This window comes from Notechis scutatus, chromosome 1, assembly GCF_049901735.1.
Source record: "Notechis scutatus isolate UNSWTSFEM ecotype Mainland chromosome 1, rNotScu1.2, whole genome shotgun sequence".
Lineage (NCBI taxonomy): Eukaryota > Metazoa > Chordata > Lepidosauria > Squamata > Elapidae > Notechis > Notechis scutatus.
The window spans coordinates 148,864,725-148,880,671 of NC_142009.1; the positions used below are offsets into that span (position 1 = coordinate 148,864,725).

The 15,947-nt window shown below is 41.7% G+C and overlaps 1 protein-coding gene across 1 annotated transcript in view; it reads left to right on the forward strand.

Moving 5' to 3' along the window:
• Positions 1 to 8,964, forward strand: part of SNAP25 (synaptosome associated protein 25) — a 63,453-nt gene extending 54,489 nt beyond the window's left edge. Inside the window, exons 6-8 of the mRNA XM_087948466.1 lie at positions 1,264 to 1,389; positions 5,143 to 5,287; positions 8,520 to 8,964. Coding sequence (XP_087804592.1) covers positions 1,264 to 1,389; positions 5,143 to 5,287; positions 8,520 to 8,588 — 340 coding nt within the window. The 3' untranslated portion in view covers positions 8,589 to 8,964. The remainder of the gene's footprint in view (positions 1 to 1,263; positions 1,390 to 5,142; positions 5,288 to 8,519) is intronic.
• The last annotated feature ends 6,983 nt before the right edge of the window (positions 8,965 to 15,947 follow it).

Below are 15,947 nucleotides of genomic sequence, written 5' to 3' on the forward strand. Positions count from 1 at the left end.
TTTTCATGTGCAAACTTAAAGGAACATGCTTTGCTGAAACCGATGTTGTTTAGGTGGCTCTAACAACCTTCCACGTTTGACAGTAATTTCAATTTGCAATCTCCAACACTTCTACCATTAAAATATACAAGGATGCTGCACACATTAATACTGTATTGCTTGTTATCGCTGGTATGCCTGGATTTTAATTACCCTGTGGAGACTCAGTCAAAGATGGTTCCTCTGAAAAAAACCTGCATATTTAACTCAAAAGATACTGTATATGACCTAATGTTTTAGATTCTCACTATAACAGAAGACCCATTTTTGACTGCATCCCACTTGCTGTGTAGACTGTATAACTGCTAGTGTGTTAAGAGAATGTTGGACCACGGAGGCAGCTGTGCTTTCTGGAGAACGCTTCTCACTTCTTATTCATGCCTGAACCTGGTGCATGAAATCTCTCTCTCTCTCTCTATAAATACATAGAGGAATTTCCCTTTCTGAGGCTCAACCGCTATACATGCTTGCATTCTTTCTTTATTTCCCTGCATTCATCCAATATGGCCTGATTTTACTTTCTGTCTCTGTGGATAAAGGTTTGTACATCAACTCTAGATCTATAGTTACACTCTCCAAGTACCGATATATTATTAAAATGTCTTGCCAAATTGCCCCATCACACCTTATGGCATAGAAGCCTCTGTGAATCTCCATTCTTCTAGTATCCCATTGGAGAAATTGTTGGATGTAAAAGTTCTTTGTGCCACATGATCAAGAAAGGAGCCTTGCTTAAAAGGAGGCTAAGTCTGTTTTTGTTTCATCTTGGTCTTTTTTTAAATCTTAGATGATGTCTCGCTGTGATGTGATGTACACACTTCCCTTTGCAGTTCTGTTTTCATGTCTGTCTAGAAGTGCAGTCCCTGCGTTTGGTGTCCAAATATACATGTGTCCATGAAAAACAGCTGAACGTTTCCTAGTTGTATTTGTTTATTCTTGTGTAAATCAAGCAAGTCTACCCTCCAAAAGCCACCAACTTGGCCATGATGATTGACACTATTGGAAATGAAATTTGCAAGCACCAGAGTTGTGGCAACAAATAAAAAGAAAGGCAATGCTTTTGTTCCACTTTATGATATATCGGTATACCAGAATGCCCCCTTTATCAAAAACAATCCATTTGCTTGACTCGGCTCTTAGCTTGAAACAAATAATGAGAAGATGTTTTGCGGTTGGCTCTCCCCTCTCTTGCTGCCTTGTTACTCACCTCCTGTTTTTGCATAGGCTTAAATCAAGTGATGCTTACAAAAAAGCCTGGGGCAACAATCAAGATGGAGTTGTAGCCAGCCAGCCTGCCCGGGTGGTGGATGAACGAGAACAGATGGCCATCAGTGGTGGATTTATCCGCAGGTGAAGATTTTGAAGATTTTATTCTTCCTTCTTTTTTTTCCCCCCTTTTAAAAATGCAGTTTTCCTTTCCTTCCTTCTTTCCTGTTACTGGCATACTGAAGAAGTGTCTCCAGATGGTCCTATGGAGAGTGTTAGTGTTGTTTATTCCTAGTTTGTACAGCCAAAAAAACATTAGTCAAGCTATACCAGAAATTTCCACTGACATTCTCTTGAGTATTTAGGAGGGAATCTAAACATTAGCATCAACTGGGAGACTCCCCATCACCAACCCCTTACCTGAACGGGTAGATATTTGAAAGCTAGAAACTTTTTAGCAGTGTATCCCTCGAACCAAGAGATTTAGTAGGGATGAGAATGACAAGGCACACAAAAGATCCTCCATCTTTTCTAACAGATAATAATGCTAAGAAATGACCAAAAAATAAGAGATACTCAGTTCCTATTCTGGCATAGTCCCCCTTCAACTAGAGAGAAGTCTTCGATCAGGCAATTGCCAACGCAGGATGAAGGGAAAGGACTGAAGTTTGATACCCGTGAAAACATGGGGGCCCTGCCTGGCTCCACTTGCATCCAGACATGAGTAACTCATCCTTACCTCATGGAACAAACATTCTTAAGCCATTTCTAAGGGCACAAATGGTATTTTCCCTCCTAAGACAACACTATCCTAGATTGTCAAATTGTGTAAAATCAGCCTTTGTCACACATTAGCTTAAAGGCAAAGGCAGATAAACCTCTGGTAGGCATGACCAGTATCATGTTCTGTAGTCATGGGCAACCCCTCTTCCCTTCTGGTCTTTGGTCAGCCTTTGCCACTAGCCAGCTGTTTGTCTCCAATATTGGCCTCCTCCATTTGCACTTTATTTTCTGAGTTTTGTTTTTTTTAATAATTGATTGTAAGTCTCCTAGAATTGCCTTTGGCAAGATGAGCAATATATCAGTTTAATAAATAAAATAAATGATCACGCAGGAAACAAATTCCTCCCATACCTGTTATCTTTCCAAGTTTCTATTTCACATTATTTCAATTTGGCACTTGTCCGGGTTATAAAAAGTGGAGCAAACAAGCCAACCTTGAAACCCCTACCCCAGGTAAAATGCGAAAGTCAGCCTTCCCTACTGTTATGTGTTTTCTCTTTTTGTTGGTGTCACAATGAAGACCAATGGTGGCAACAAAACCAGAAAGCTAATTGTTTTATGTGTAATGTGTGCAAACCATGGCAACATCTTTTGCATTGACTCAAACAGATGTAACTGATGAAACAAACAAAATATTAAAAAGTTATGATATTTATGTACTTACTGACCAAGCACATCTAAATTATATTAAAATAACCAAAATATTTTTACAATCCCCAAGGCATGTCACAACTTTTGAGCACCCCTAATGTTTGGAATTTGAAAGTTGAAAAATTTGACATGCCCGACGTTGGTTAGGGAATGTTGATGGGAAGAGTAAGCGTTATCCTGGCTTTGTTTGGTGCCAGCTCAAGGGTGATGGATGGCACTTTACCTCAATAGTGGGAATACTATTAGTAAATTTATTGATTTATTTAGTTATGAAATGTATTGTCTGCTCATCTGATTTTGGGCAGGGGGTTGGACTAGATGACCTACAAGGTCCCTTCCAACTCTGTTAATCTGTAAAAATCTGTAAATCTTATCACAGGATAGTAGAAGTGGCTAAGGAACAGTTATTCATATAAATCTCTAGGGCTGTATAAATTGCATTCTAGGGAAGTGGAGGGAAAAAACATCAATGTTCATGTTGAGCCTCTTCATATTATCTCTGGGAAATTCTGGAGAACTGGGAAACTGCTGGAAGAAAACAGATAATGCCCCAATCTCCAAAAGTGGGGGAAAGAGTGGTTTGGAGAAACTCCAGAGCTCTCAGTCTAGAAAATACTTTGAGGAAACTGCATAGCAAATCATAAAGAGGGAGATTTGTAAACATCTTGAAAACAATATAATGAATACTAGAATGCATATTCCCTTTTTCTTACTCTTTGGAATCAGGCACCTTCCTTAATACATTACTGGAGCGTTGTACCAAAACATTTCACGAAGTCCACTGTGATATTCTCAGTCGCAAGCTAATTAATTATGAGCTGGATTGCATGACAAATAAATACATCAAATGAAAATCAAATGAGCTGCCAACAGGCACATTGGAAGGTCCTATTCTCTTCATTATTTTTATGAATGACTTGAGTGAGAAAGAAATTATCAAATTTACAAATGACAAAAAACTGAATGAGATAGCAAATGGTCCCAGAAGCTGCAAGTGCAAAACCTTGTTCATAAGACAGGGAAATACGTGGTAATAACAGAACAGAGTTTAACAAGGGCAAATGCTAACGTTCTTAATCAAGCGGAAATCATTCTATTGGGGGCAAAATTGTGAAACATCTAAACAGGAAGCGGGAATGCAGTGTAGTTAGAAAAAAGGGTAAATGCAGTTTTAAACTTCTGAACATCAACTGAAGTACCACTTCCAAATAATGGAAAGTAAAATTCCCTTTTCTACTGTGGTAGTCAGATCCCATTCCAACTATTGCATCTAGTTCTGGATTTCAGATAAACTGAAAAGGGTTGAGAAAAGACAAATAGCTAATATTAAAATAAAGAAATAGGGCTAGTCTAGTGGTTAAGGCATCAGACTTCAAACCAGGAAACTGAGTTATAGTCCAGACATAGGCATGAAAGGTGACTGGGTGACTTTGGGCCTGTCACCCTCTGTTAGTCCAACTTACCTTACAGGGTTGTTGTTTAGGGGGACAACAGGAGGAAAGAGTATTGGGTATGTTTGCTGCTTTGAGTTATTTGTAAAAATAATAGAGGATAGATAAGTGATAGATGAGAGACAGGAGGAGGGAGAGATGGAGAGAGAGAGAAAGATGGAGATCATGGAGATAGATAAATGAAGATTATTGGAAATTAGAATCTAAGTTCTTTGAAGAATATATAGACGGGACAAGGAAAAGATGAATAAAATAGCATCCTCCCAAGTTTGGAGAAAATGTCACACAGAAGAAAGTCAGGAACTATTATTCTGTATTCTTTCAGGGGTACAGAATATAAAATAATGAATTTACATTACAAGAAAGCAAATTCTGGTGAGCTATTAGATAAAACTTCCTAACAGTAAAAGTAGGTTGGCAGTAGAACCGTTTCCCCAGCTGAATATCTTCCCCTCAGTGGATGTGTTCAAGCAAAGGCTAGGCCAGCCATCTGTTCAGATGCTTTAATTAGGATTCTGGCATTGAGTAGAACATATGGCTTGATGGTGGTTTTATCCAGATCCATCATCTTTTCCTTCAGAAGAAGAAAAATCCTTTGAGGCACCAGGAAACTCTCTGCGTGTAATGTCACTTCATTTGCTAATAACATCAAGTTGTTAAAAAAACAACCCTCTAGAATGAACCAATATGTAGGTTGCTTTGATAATATTCACTAAATTTGTGCAGAAAGGAGTGAAAATGTGCCTGAGTATTCCCACTTATTGTGTCCTGACATGCTGCTGGTTCTTCTTCTATAATTAACCTAAAAGGCATATAGAGCAGTATTCTGACACAAGATTCAACTTGTGGAGGTTGTGGAAGATTATATCCTATAACCCTTTATTTTGCTCAGCGTTTATCTTTATACAGAATAATCTTAGATATGGCCAGCAAATAGCATTCCTTTGCATTAATAAAGAAGCTTCTCTTTTGGATAAGGTTCAGTCCAGTTTTAATTCTCATCCTTCCACAGGGTAACAAATGATGCTCGAGAAGGTGAGATGGATGAAAACCTGGAACAGGTCGGCGGCATCATTGGAAACCTCCGTCACATGGCTCTAGATATGGGCAATGAGATTGATACACAGAACCGCCAAATGGACAGGATCATGGAGAAGGTAAGAGATGAGCTCTCCTTGGCATCCACATTCAAAGTTGGTCCAGATGCTTTCCGGTTCAAAACCGTTCATAAAATATTTTTATGATAATAACTTCCAAGGATAGAGGAGAATACTTGTAGCTCAGGGTTGACATGAGGGGCCCCTTGGTGCTCTCCGTGCTTTCTGGTAGACGTTTCATTACCCAAACTAGGTAACGTCATCAGGAGTAGCACTAATGGGTAATGGAATGTCTGCAAGAAAACAAGCCAGCTCAAAGAGCACCAAGGGACCCCTCAACTTCCAATGAAGTTGTGATTAAAGCCATTTTTTAAGATTTCAATCCTCTGAAATATTTTTACTTATTTCAATCATGGTTGAAATAATTATGCATGAAGGAGACAGATGAGCATAACAGGAATGGTGTTGGTATGTGAATCTGAGACATGATTCTCCAAAGCCCCAGAGGGCAGGTCAAGAAACAATGGTTGGAAACTGATAAAAGAGAGAAGCGATCTGGAATTAAGGAGAAACTTCCTAACTACAGGCATGATATTCCCCTCTGAAAAAAAAATCTGAAAAGTAGCCAGGGATGCAGGGGTTACCTAAGCACCCGCCGCGGTCCGCGCAGCGCCCGGTGGAAATTAAATTGCCAACGCCCCCTTTAAGCTTTAGCAGAGTAAAGTAATCAAAAGTGATTTTTCAAGGTGTGTCTGCATGATAGTTTTATTATTTTGACAAAAAATAATAATAAAAAGCACCATGAGAATGCTCTCCGGCAAAGGATTTCACATTTAAAAAATAAAACAAACAAACAAAAACAACAAACAAACCCTGCTTAACAGACAGAAAAACAGCCACAATGCTTCATCTCTAATTGGACTTTTTCTTTGTTCCCTTTCCTTTGATCAGCATTGCTTCTCTATGCTTCTTTCTAGCTAGTTGAGCTGATAGCATAACTTTGAGTCTGGCCTGTCTTTTGGCTACAGTTGTCTTCCTTTTCAGTTCCAGATTGGCCCTCTTTGCTGCAAGATTGGACCTCCAGAGGTTTTTCTTTAAAGCCCCTTCTCGATTCATGGAGGACCGTGGGGTTGCTCTGATGCACGTCGGTTTCCCCTACCGGCAGGTCCTCCTTTCGTGCGGAGGGCTGCGGGGGAAGGCGCTCGCCCGAGAGGATCTCTCCCTCTCTCTCCCTGCAAGGTCAACGTCTGCGCTGCAGAGGAGAGGGCAGGAGGTTCCTCCTGCTTGCTGAGAGGTGAGGAAGCCGGGCTCGCCCGGCGAGATTTGGGAACGAGGGGCAGGAGGAGGCACGCACACACCCGCGGTTCACTTTCCCAGCTCTGCCCAGCCCTCGTGGCTCTGGCGCGGCCCCGGCGGGCAGCGAGCGCCTCCCCGCCGGACCCTCCGCTCATCCTGCCAGGGCCGCGCCAGAGCCGTGAGGGCTGGGCAGAGCTGGGAAAGTGAGCCGCGGGTGTGTGCGTGCCTCCTCCTGCCCCTCGTTCCCAAATCTCGCCGGGCGAGCCGCGGCTTCCTCACCTCTCAGCAAGCAGGAGGAACCTCCTGCCCTCTCCTCCGCAGCGCAGACGTTGACCTTGCAGGGAGAGAGAGGGAGAGATCCTCTCGGCGAGCGCCTTCCCCGCAGCCCTCCACACGAAAGGAGGACCCGCCGGTAGGGGAAACTGAGCCGCGGAGGCGGGAAGGACGGGCTGGCGGGCGCTAACCTCGCTCGTTCTCCCTGCGTCGGGCTAAGGGTGGTTTCCGCTGCGAGCGGCTCAGACCCCAGGGTGCCTTCCGCCTTCTCCTCCTGGAGCAGCCCAGCCTCGCCTTTCTCCGTTCTCCCCCTCCCCAAACCCGGACTAATTCCAAGCATCTGGAGTGCAACGAGCGTTCAAACCCACTTTGCAACGAGGTTCGCTTCCTTCTCGCATTCGCTCCCACATCTCCACCGCCCGCCCCACGTGCGCTCTTTCGGGGCCGGCCAAAAGAGACACAGCGCCGCGTGCCAAGAAATCGCACACACACACCAACACCCTTCCTCTCCAGCCGGTGGTGTGGATCAGCTCCGGAGCTGGGCAGCTGCTTCCCTGCTCCTGACTCAGGGGGCCTCCAAGGGGAGAGGAAGGAGGGGAAGGGTGGGGGGGCGCGATGAAAAATCGGAATTCCGATTTTAATCGGAAGAATATCATGTATGTAACTATGAGGACAATTAACCAGTGGAACAGCTTGCCTGCAGAAATCATGGGTGCTCCATCACTGGAAGTTTTTAAGAAGAAACAAGACAGTCACTTATCTAAAATGGTATAGATTTTCCTGCTTGAGCAGGGGGCTGGACTAGAAGACCTCCAAAGTCCCTTCCAGCTCTATTCTATTCTATTCTATTCTATTCTATTCTATTCTATTCCATTCCATTCCATTCCATTCCATACTCTTATTCTATTCTGTTCTGTTCTGTTCTATTCTATTTCTATTCTATTTCTATTCTATTTCTATTCTATTTCTATTCTATTCTATTCCATTCCATTCCATTCCATTCCATTCTATTCTATTCTATTCTATTCTATTCTATTTCTATTCTATTCTATTCTATTCCATTCCATTCCATTCCATTCCATTCTATTCTATTCTATTCCATTCCATTCCATTCCATTCCATTCCATTCCATTCCATTCCATTCCATTCCATTCTATACTCTTATTCTATTCTGTTCTGTTCTATTCTATTTCTATTCCATTCTATTCTATACTCTATTCTATTATTCTATTCCATTCCATTCTATACTCTTATTCTATTCTGTTCTATTCTATTCTATTCCATTCCATTCCATTCCATTCCATTCCATTCTATTCTATACTCTATTCTATTCTATTCTATTCCATTCCATTCTATACTCTTATTCTATTCTGTTCTGTTCTGTTCTGTTCTGTTCTGTTCTATTCCATTCCATTCCATTCTATTCTATTCTATTCCATTCCATTCCATTCCATTCTATTCTATTCTATTCTATACTCTATTCTATTCTATTCCATTCCATTCTATACTCTTATTCTATTCTGTTCTGTTCTGTTCTATTTCTATTTCTATTCCATTCCATTCCATTCCATTCTTGAACTACTACTCAGTATTAATACAGCCTGCATTAGATTGTCACACATTTTTGGGACTGGATCCCCAGATATCTCTTACTCTATTACAACTTTCTTGACAACATTGCCATCTTGACCCCTTTTCTCCATGCCTCTTTTCTCCAATTCAGGCTGTTTCCAACAAAAACAGGATTGATGAAGCCAATCAACGTGCAACAAAGATGCTGGGCAGCAGTTAAAGGCAACCAGGGGCCAATCCTTCTACATACACTGTCCCCGAGGGCAGCAATCTCATGCTTTTTCTCATGGTATTTACCAACTAGGTTTGCATACGTGCACATATCAGCCCCTCTTCTTCCTTCCCTCTGTAAATGTTGTCCTGTGTAAGTTGTCAGCTTTCCAAAAATAATACTTGTAAATTTATTTTTATTTCCCAGACCTCTTCCTTTCCAAAGGTTGTATGTATATAGTACTGATTTAATGGCCATAACTCATGACTATGTTCTATTTATTTGTTGGATTTTTTTTCCTTTCTCCCTCCCTCCCTTCATTCCAGTCCACCCCTTGCATTTTCTGTCCATTTTTGTTTGCTGAGTTTGTTTCTTTTTCCTTTTTTGTTTAAAAAAAAAATTATGACATTTCTGCTAAATGAAAAACAAAATGTAGGAATGCTCAACGTGCTGTTAAACCTTGAACTATACAGTATTGTTCTTGTAAAACTGTTAACATTTCACAGAGCTGCCCCCCCAGAAGTCTCTTCTTTGAACATCATGGTTGTTTAAGCACTTAAGAACCCCATGTTCCCTCAATTTCTCCATTGCTGTCATCCGTTGTTCTAAGTTCATAATAAGACAATGTGGAATTATATAACTTATAACAAGCATTGCACTAAGCAAACAGTGATGTGATTTATGCATTTATTGCATGAAAAAAATAGACTTTTAGACTCTTTAACTTAAGTGAGACTTTTCCATGGCAGTAATAACATCAGTGACAACAAAAGAAAACAAAAAATTAGCATGCTTGGTATTGGGACCCTGTCAGGACTATGTTATACCAGCAAGTCTGCAGTAGCACCGTCTTATTTTTCCATATAAAGATGTTGGTTCCTCTTTTTTTTTTGTTCTTTTCGTTTACCTCATTTTAAGACCAAATAATTGGATCTGGCACTTATCATTTCATCATTGCCAGCAAATAAAAAACATTTGGCTGAAACACAACAACAAACAACAACAAAAAAGCATCAGCAAATAAGATAAGTGTAATATATAGAGTTTGTCTGCTGCTTTCAAAAATTGTCTTTTTTCAGGGGGAGGGATGGCTATCATATGAAATGTTGCAGAGAAATGTAATTTTTATAAGGCTGTATCTTTCTAGCTCTCTCTCTTTCTCTCTCACAAACGCTTTGGCGTGCACGCACACACACAAACACACACACACAGACACAGACTCCTTTTCTTCTTTTCTTTTCTCCCTTCCCCCATGTGGTTTGTTATTAATACAGTTCTCTGTTGCTTATCTAGAGCTATGCATACCAAAATCACGGCGATGTTTAGTAGCTGTTATTGATTTTAAAACAAAACAAAATAAAAATAACTTACGTGAATGAATTCTAGATAAAACTGTGAGATTAAATATAGTTGCCGCATGTAATATGAAATTCCTTCTGTCTCCTGTCAGTTTGTGATGTGATTGACATTTTGTAGCTAGTTTAAAAATATTAAAAACTATAGCCCTCTGACTTGCTAAGCCCTTTATTCATCCATCAGTCTGTGTCACTCCTACCTGGTTATTTTCTGCTTGCTGGAAATTGTGTGCCATGCCGAGGAGTGTGAAGTGATTCCTTTGAACAATCGTACAAAATATAAGTTTGGGTTTCCTGCACAGTATAAATACTTTTAAAAGCAATACTCCCATTCAAGAAAACAGAGATGTTATTTAGTTTTATTGGTATACGACAGGGCTGTCAAACTCAATTTCATTGAGGGCCCGCATCAGGGTTGTTTTTGACCTCGGGGAGCTGGGCTGGGCATGGCCAGAGTGAGCATGGCCAGCGTGACATCACTTGTGTTGGGGGATGCCTGTGGTGGCCTGAGTGACCTGCCGGCAAAAAAGGGCTCCCAAGCTCCATTTTCGGCTGGGACAGCCTCCTACAACTCTCTACCAGCAAAAATGGAGCTCATGAGGGCCGCGCGGGACCCTCACAAGCTCCATTTTCTCTGGCAGAGGCACCACAGGCTGTTTTCTGTTTTCAGGGCAGTCCCACAGGCCAGATCCAGCCCCGGGGCCTTGAGTTTGACATCCCTGGTATACAATCACCCAGAATAGGGTGGAACTTGGGTCAGAAGGAGTCAAAAGAAATGCATTCCAATCCTTGCGAGATGAGAATAAAATTAAGATATGACACTCAGAGAACATTTCATTTAGCCCTCAACAGTAGGTGGAAGAAGCAAATATATTCTGATGTAGCAACGCAGAGGAACAGTATTATTATAATACAGAGAGAGGCAGGGAAGGCTTCAGTTTTGACTGAAGCACAGGGGCAGAGAGAGGGAAAGTTTAATTCTTTGCATGCTTTCTCTAGTATAAACCACTTACACCAGGATACTTTTCCCTTCCATGGGGTGGGGAGGAAAAATAAGGGATAGTTTTATATACCCATGTGTGTTTCTAGTAGGCAGAAGCAGCTGGGAAAATGAATTCACCTTGTTCAGTTCCTGCCTTTTAGCAGATAAACAATGAATAAAAGAGCTTCAACCAACTGAACGGTACCCTTCAGCCTTTGTTTAGAAAAAAATAAAGAATGGAAACATTTGATCTGCTACTACATATCAATCTGGAAACTCGGTCTTATTTATTGTTTTTCTTCATCTCACGTGCTGGATAGGAACCTGGGCATAAACTCTTGGACACATGACCATCTTCCCATGCCCATTCGGTTGCTAAGGTGCAACTGGAGATGCCAGCTGTTCTATTTGACTCCATGCTTTCTCTGTATTTCTTAGCAAAAAAGGGGACTTAGCTCCTTGAACTAATAGGGGACCCAAATGAACAACACTCCCCACGTGTAATATTGAGATGAGGAGTGGGGTTAATAATCCTACATCAAAATGCAGGATTAGAAGGAGGAATCGGGTGTTACATTCTTCTCCCTTTCCTCTCCTTCATATATATCCCTTTGTTACACACAAATCTAACCCCCCTCCCCTTTTTTTGGCTGGGGAAGATTTTGCTGTGATTCAGATACCTCCTGCTTTAAAGGGTTGGGACAGGATTGGGGGAAACTGTTAGAAATTCTGTTTATATAAAGCACCACATAGAGCAAAGAAAGAGTACAGTCACCATGTGCTTTACTGCTCAATTGTATAATTGCAACAGGAAGCAGGAAAGTCTACTTAGAACAAAAGAACATATTTTAATTAAAAGATGAATAAGACAGAAATCGTGCCTTCAGAAAGTGCTGGGCTTGACTCCAGACAGCTTTAATTACAATACATTGGGTGATACAAAGTGGCTATGGGAACTATAGTTCAAAATTTGCAGAGGACACAAGTTGCCTGCCTCTTCCTGCTGTAGGGTACAACCATGTGTGACAAACACTCCACTGAAGAACCACCTGTTAAACAGCAATTGCCAAAAAAGCAAGGAAGGAGGTCCAGTGAGGAAATCATGGATACAGTTTAACTTTTTGCAATCTTAGTCCATTATCCTCCCTGTGGTGTGTTGGTAATCATTAGTAGGAAAAATTAGTTGGATGAAAAGAAAGTCCCTTTGGGCCATTGCCTGGAGTAGCCAGATAAATATCCCAGAAGATCCACTTCTTTAAAAATAATTCTTTGATTTTATTTATTAATTGAATTCAAGTGATATAGCTGCCCATACAACACATGACTGAAGGCAGCTAAAAGCAACAAATAATTCACCTCCATTAAACATAATAAAACATAATGCTCTAAAGGCAATTCAAATAACCAGAAGCAATCAAGATGAACTTACACAACCTCCTGACCAATGCTCTGGACAAAACCAAGTTTTCAGAGTCCTTTCAGAAGTCATGCAGGGTCAGAATCATCCTGATCTGGAGGGGAATACAATCTCATTCAGTAAATAAAGAAAAAAATAAATAAAGGTGTCCCTGGGGATTTTACCCCATTAGACATGACTGACTCATCTCTGTTTCTTAAGCCAAAGAGCTAGCATTGTCCAGAGACATTTCCATGGTCATGCGCCAGCACAAAATGTGCATGCCATAGGACAAAATGTATGGTGAAACATGGAATGCTGTTACCTTCCCGCATACTTATATGCAGTACCTATTCATCTGCTTGCATTGCATTTTTTCAAACTGCTAGGTTGGCAGGAGCTGGGACAAGTGACAAGAGCTCGTTCCATCTCATGGCTCTCAAGTTTTGAACTGCGAAGCTGTAGACCTTTAGCAGTCTAAGACCCAGTGTCGTAACCACTGAGTCACCTACATACAATAGATCCAGCAACAGTGACATTATTCAAATGATGAAACCTGAAGCATGCCAGATCTTATTGTACAGGCAAAGGCAATTACAAGACAAGCACCTTGAATTGTACCAGAAGCCCACTGGTAACCAGTACAGCCTGCAAAGTAGCAGTATGATATAGGTGTACCAAGGTGTACTCACACTGCTGTATTCTGAACCAACTGTAGCTTCTGAATGGTCTTCAAGAGCAGTCTCATGTACAGTACACTGCAGTTATCCGGATGAGAGCTGACCAAGACGTGAATGACTGTATGTAGGGCCTTCCAGTCCCTGAATAAGTGCAATTACTACACAACATAGATTTATGCAAACACTCTTTGATCTATGGCTGCTCTTTCTCTTCATACGAACCTAGGATAGTGGCCCCAACCTTTTGAGCACCAGAGACTGGTTCTGTAGAGAAAGATATTTCCATGGACCAGAGGGGGTCTATGGAGCCAATCTATGGACTGGAGGTTGGGGACCCCTGGTCTAGGACAGTGATGGCAAATATATGACATGTGTCAAAAGTGACATGCTATGACATTTTGAGTGGCACACCACTGACAACTCTTCTTGAAACAATTTTCTGGAGACTTCAGAGGCTAAATGAGAATGGGATGTGCTCTCATACGGTCTCCAGCCCCTGTGGAAGTCATAGGAGAAGGCCATGCTCTCATACGGTCTCTAAACCCTCTGAACATTGCACAAAAATGGGATGTGCTTTCACATGGTTTTTGGAGGCAGTGGAGTGCGTGGAAGAGCATTCTCCAAAGCCAACTTTATGAATGAAGATCTTATGTAACCTGGAGCAACCTCACTAGGCTGCAGAGACCTGTCAACAGAAAGAGAACATGGCCTGGAAGTTAAGTGGTGTGTGGCTAATCCCAGGGACTGCGGCACGGTGGGGGCAATCGTGCAATTTCCTAAGGCTTGTGCCCACAAGGCACACCTATGTAATACTGCCACTTTGCAAGGAAGTGCAAAGTGACTTTTTGAGTGGCAGTGGTGGTACTAGAGCCGAAGTCAAGGCCCAGGTCTCTACTTCAGGCCCAGCCTTGGCGCTAGTGCTAAGTGCCACTGTTCAGAGTGGCTTAGATGGGAGTGGGGACAGGAAGAGCATTGTTTCTCTTTTGTTCAGAGGTGGAAGGGTGGAATATGCCAGCAGAGTCAGGTATTTTTTTGAATTTTTGGCACACTGAGACCAAAAGTTTCGCCATCACTCGTCTAGGATGACACTCCCAAATTACGCTCTAGGTCTGTTTGGGTCAATACAATCCCCAACTAGTCTCCAGTCATTTTGTTCCCATAATAGACAAATGCCTGAAGAGACAGCCGACTTATCACATGCCTCTGCAAGAGGAACAAAGTAGACCATTCCCATCACCATAGATTTATCTTGCGGTTGGCTGGATTTTCTACACCTTTGAAAATGTTCTGCTTATAAAAGGAGATGTTGGAAATTCAGCCAACCACAAGAGAAATACATGGTGATGGAAATGATGTACTTTTCACTTCTTGCGAAGGCATTTGAAATGACTGCTGTCTCTTCCGGCTTCCTAAGAGGAAATATTTGGAGCAGTTTGTCTAGCATTTTAAAGAACAAGGAGAACAAGTCTGAATTCTGACTGGGAGGACATGGGAAAGAAAGTAATTCTTAAATGTTCACACAACCCCAAATACTTTTTAACCAGCCAGAATTCTTATTAACTGAAACAGATGTCTGAGGGAAAATTAGGAGTGGGAGTAGCAAAATATAGTTGAAAAAACACCTGATCTCCAGTGGAGTTTTCTCTGGAGATATCAGGACACTGATATTGGCTGCTCTTGCTTTGATTTCTGATGTAAGGCTGTCCAAATATTTTCACTTATTTAGACTGAATAACATGCCCTGGCTTAAGGCAGACAGAACATCGAAACCTGCCAAAATCATATTAAAAAGCATCTGTTTGGGGACAATAGAAGGTGCACTTAAATATCTGCTGAGACCCTTCTATGTCTTTCTGCTTTTCTCAAAAGCCTGTCCATTTTCTTTTTCTTAATTTGCCACCTCCCCTGAAAAGACACAAGGTCTTTAACCGCTATCTCTAGAAGATCATTGGTATCTAACTTCACCTAACAGAGGAAGCATCCAGAATTTTGTCAAGGTGATCAACACGTTCTATTAAGGTTGTCCCTCAGAGGTGCTTAATGAATGCTATGCCTTCCTTGATTTGTTCTTCCTGCATTCTCTCAGAGCACTTCTGTTTTAGAGTGTTTCCCATGAATGGTGTCATTTATTTACAAGGCGAAAAAGAAAGGTGAGGGAGAGGATCAGAGGTGGTATTCAGCAGGTTCTGACCAGTTCTGGGGAACTGATAGTGGAAATTTTGAGTAGTTCGGAAAACCGGCAAATACCACCTCTGACTGGCCGCGCACCCATCATATATCTACCTCCTGAGTTCCAGCTGATTTACTGGGTCTTCTTTTGTTGCCCTGCACAGAAGAACGGAGCTGGAAAGCAGGTTAGTGGGGTGGGGAGGGAATGGAGATTTTACAGTATCCTTCCCCTGCCACTCCCACCAAGCCATGCCCACCGAGCCACACCCACAGAACTGGTAGTAAAAAAAATTGAATCCCACCAGTGGAGAGGATGGATCCTGCTCTTGGTCCTGAGCAAGAATTTACTGCTAGGAGCTGAGGTTGGTAAAACAACCACTCTTGGCGAGTTGCCTTGTTTCTGAAGGAATCTTTTGAACTCCCGTGACCCTCATCTTTTAGGTCATAGTTTTTGGTCTTTGGAGCTCTCTATCTGTTGTTGCGATGCACGGACACACCATCCTCCTGATCTTCTAAGATCCTGGCCCAAACAAAAATATTACCTCCCTCTTTTTACCACATATAGTTCTCCCCCCCACATGTTCAAACAAATAGTCCAATTTTTAATCAGACAAGTACAACAAGATGTTCAGCTTTCTCCCTGTTGATGCATATATGTTGCCATGGAGATCTGAGGGCTTTCATCTCAAAATATATAGGTGCAATTTCCTTCTTAAAAATATCCTGTTTGTTGTTGTCTGTAAGAGAGAAGAAAATAGCCCAGGAAAGTGGCACCAGATCATTGTG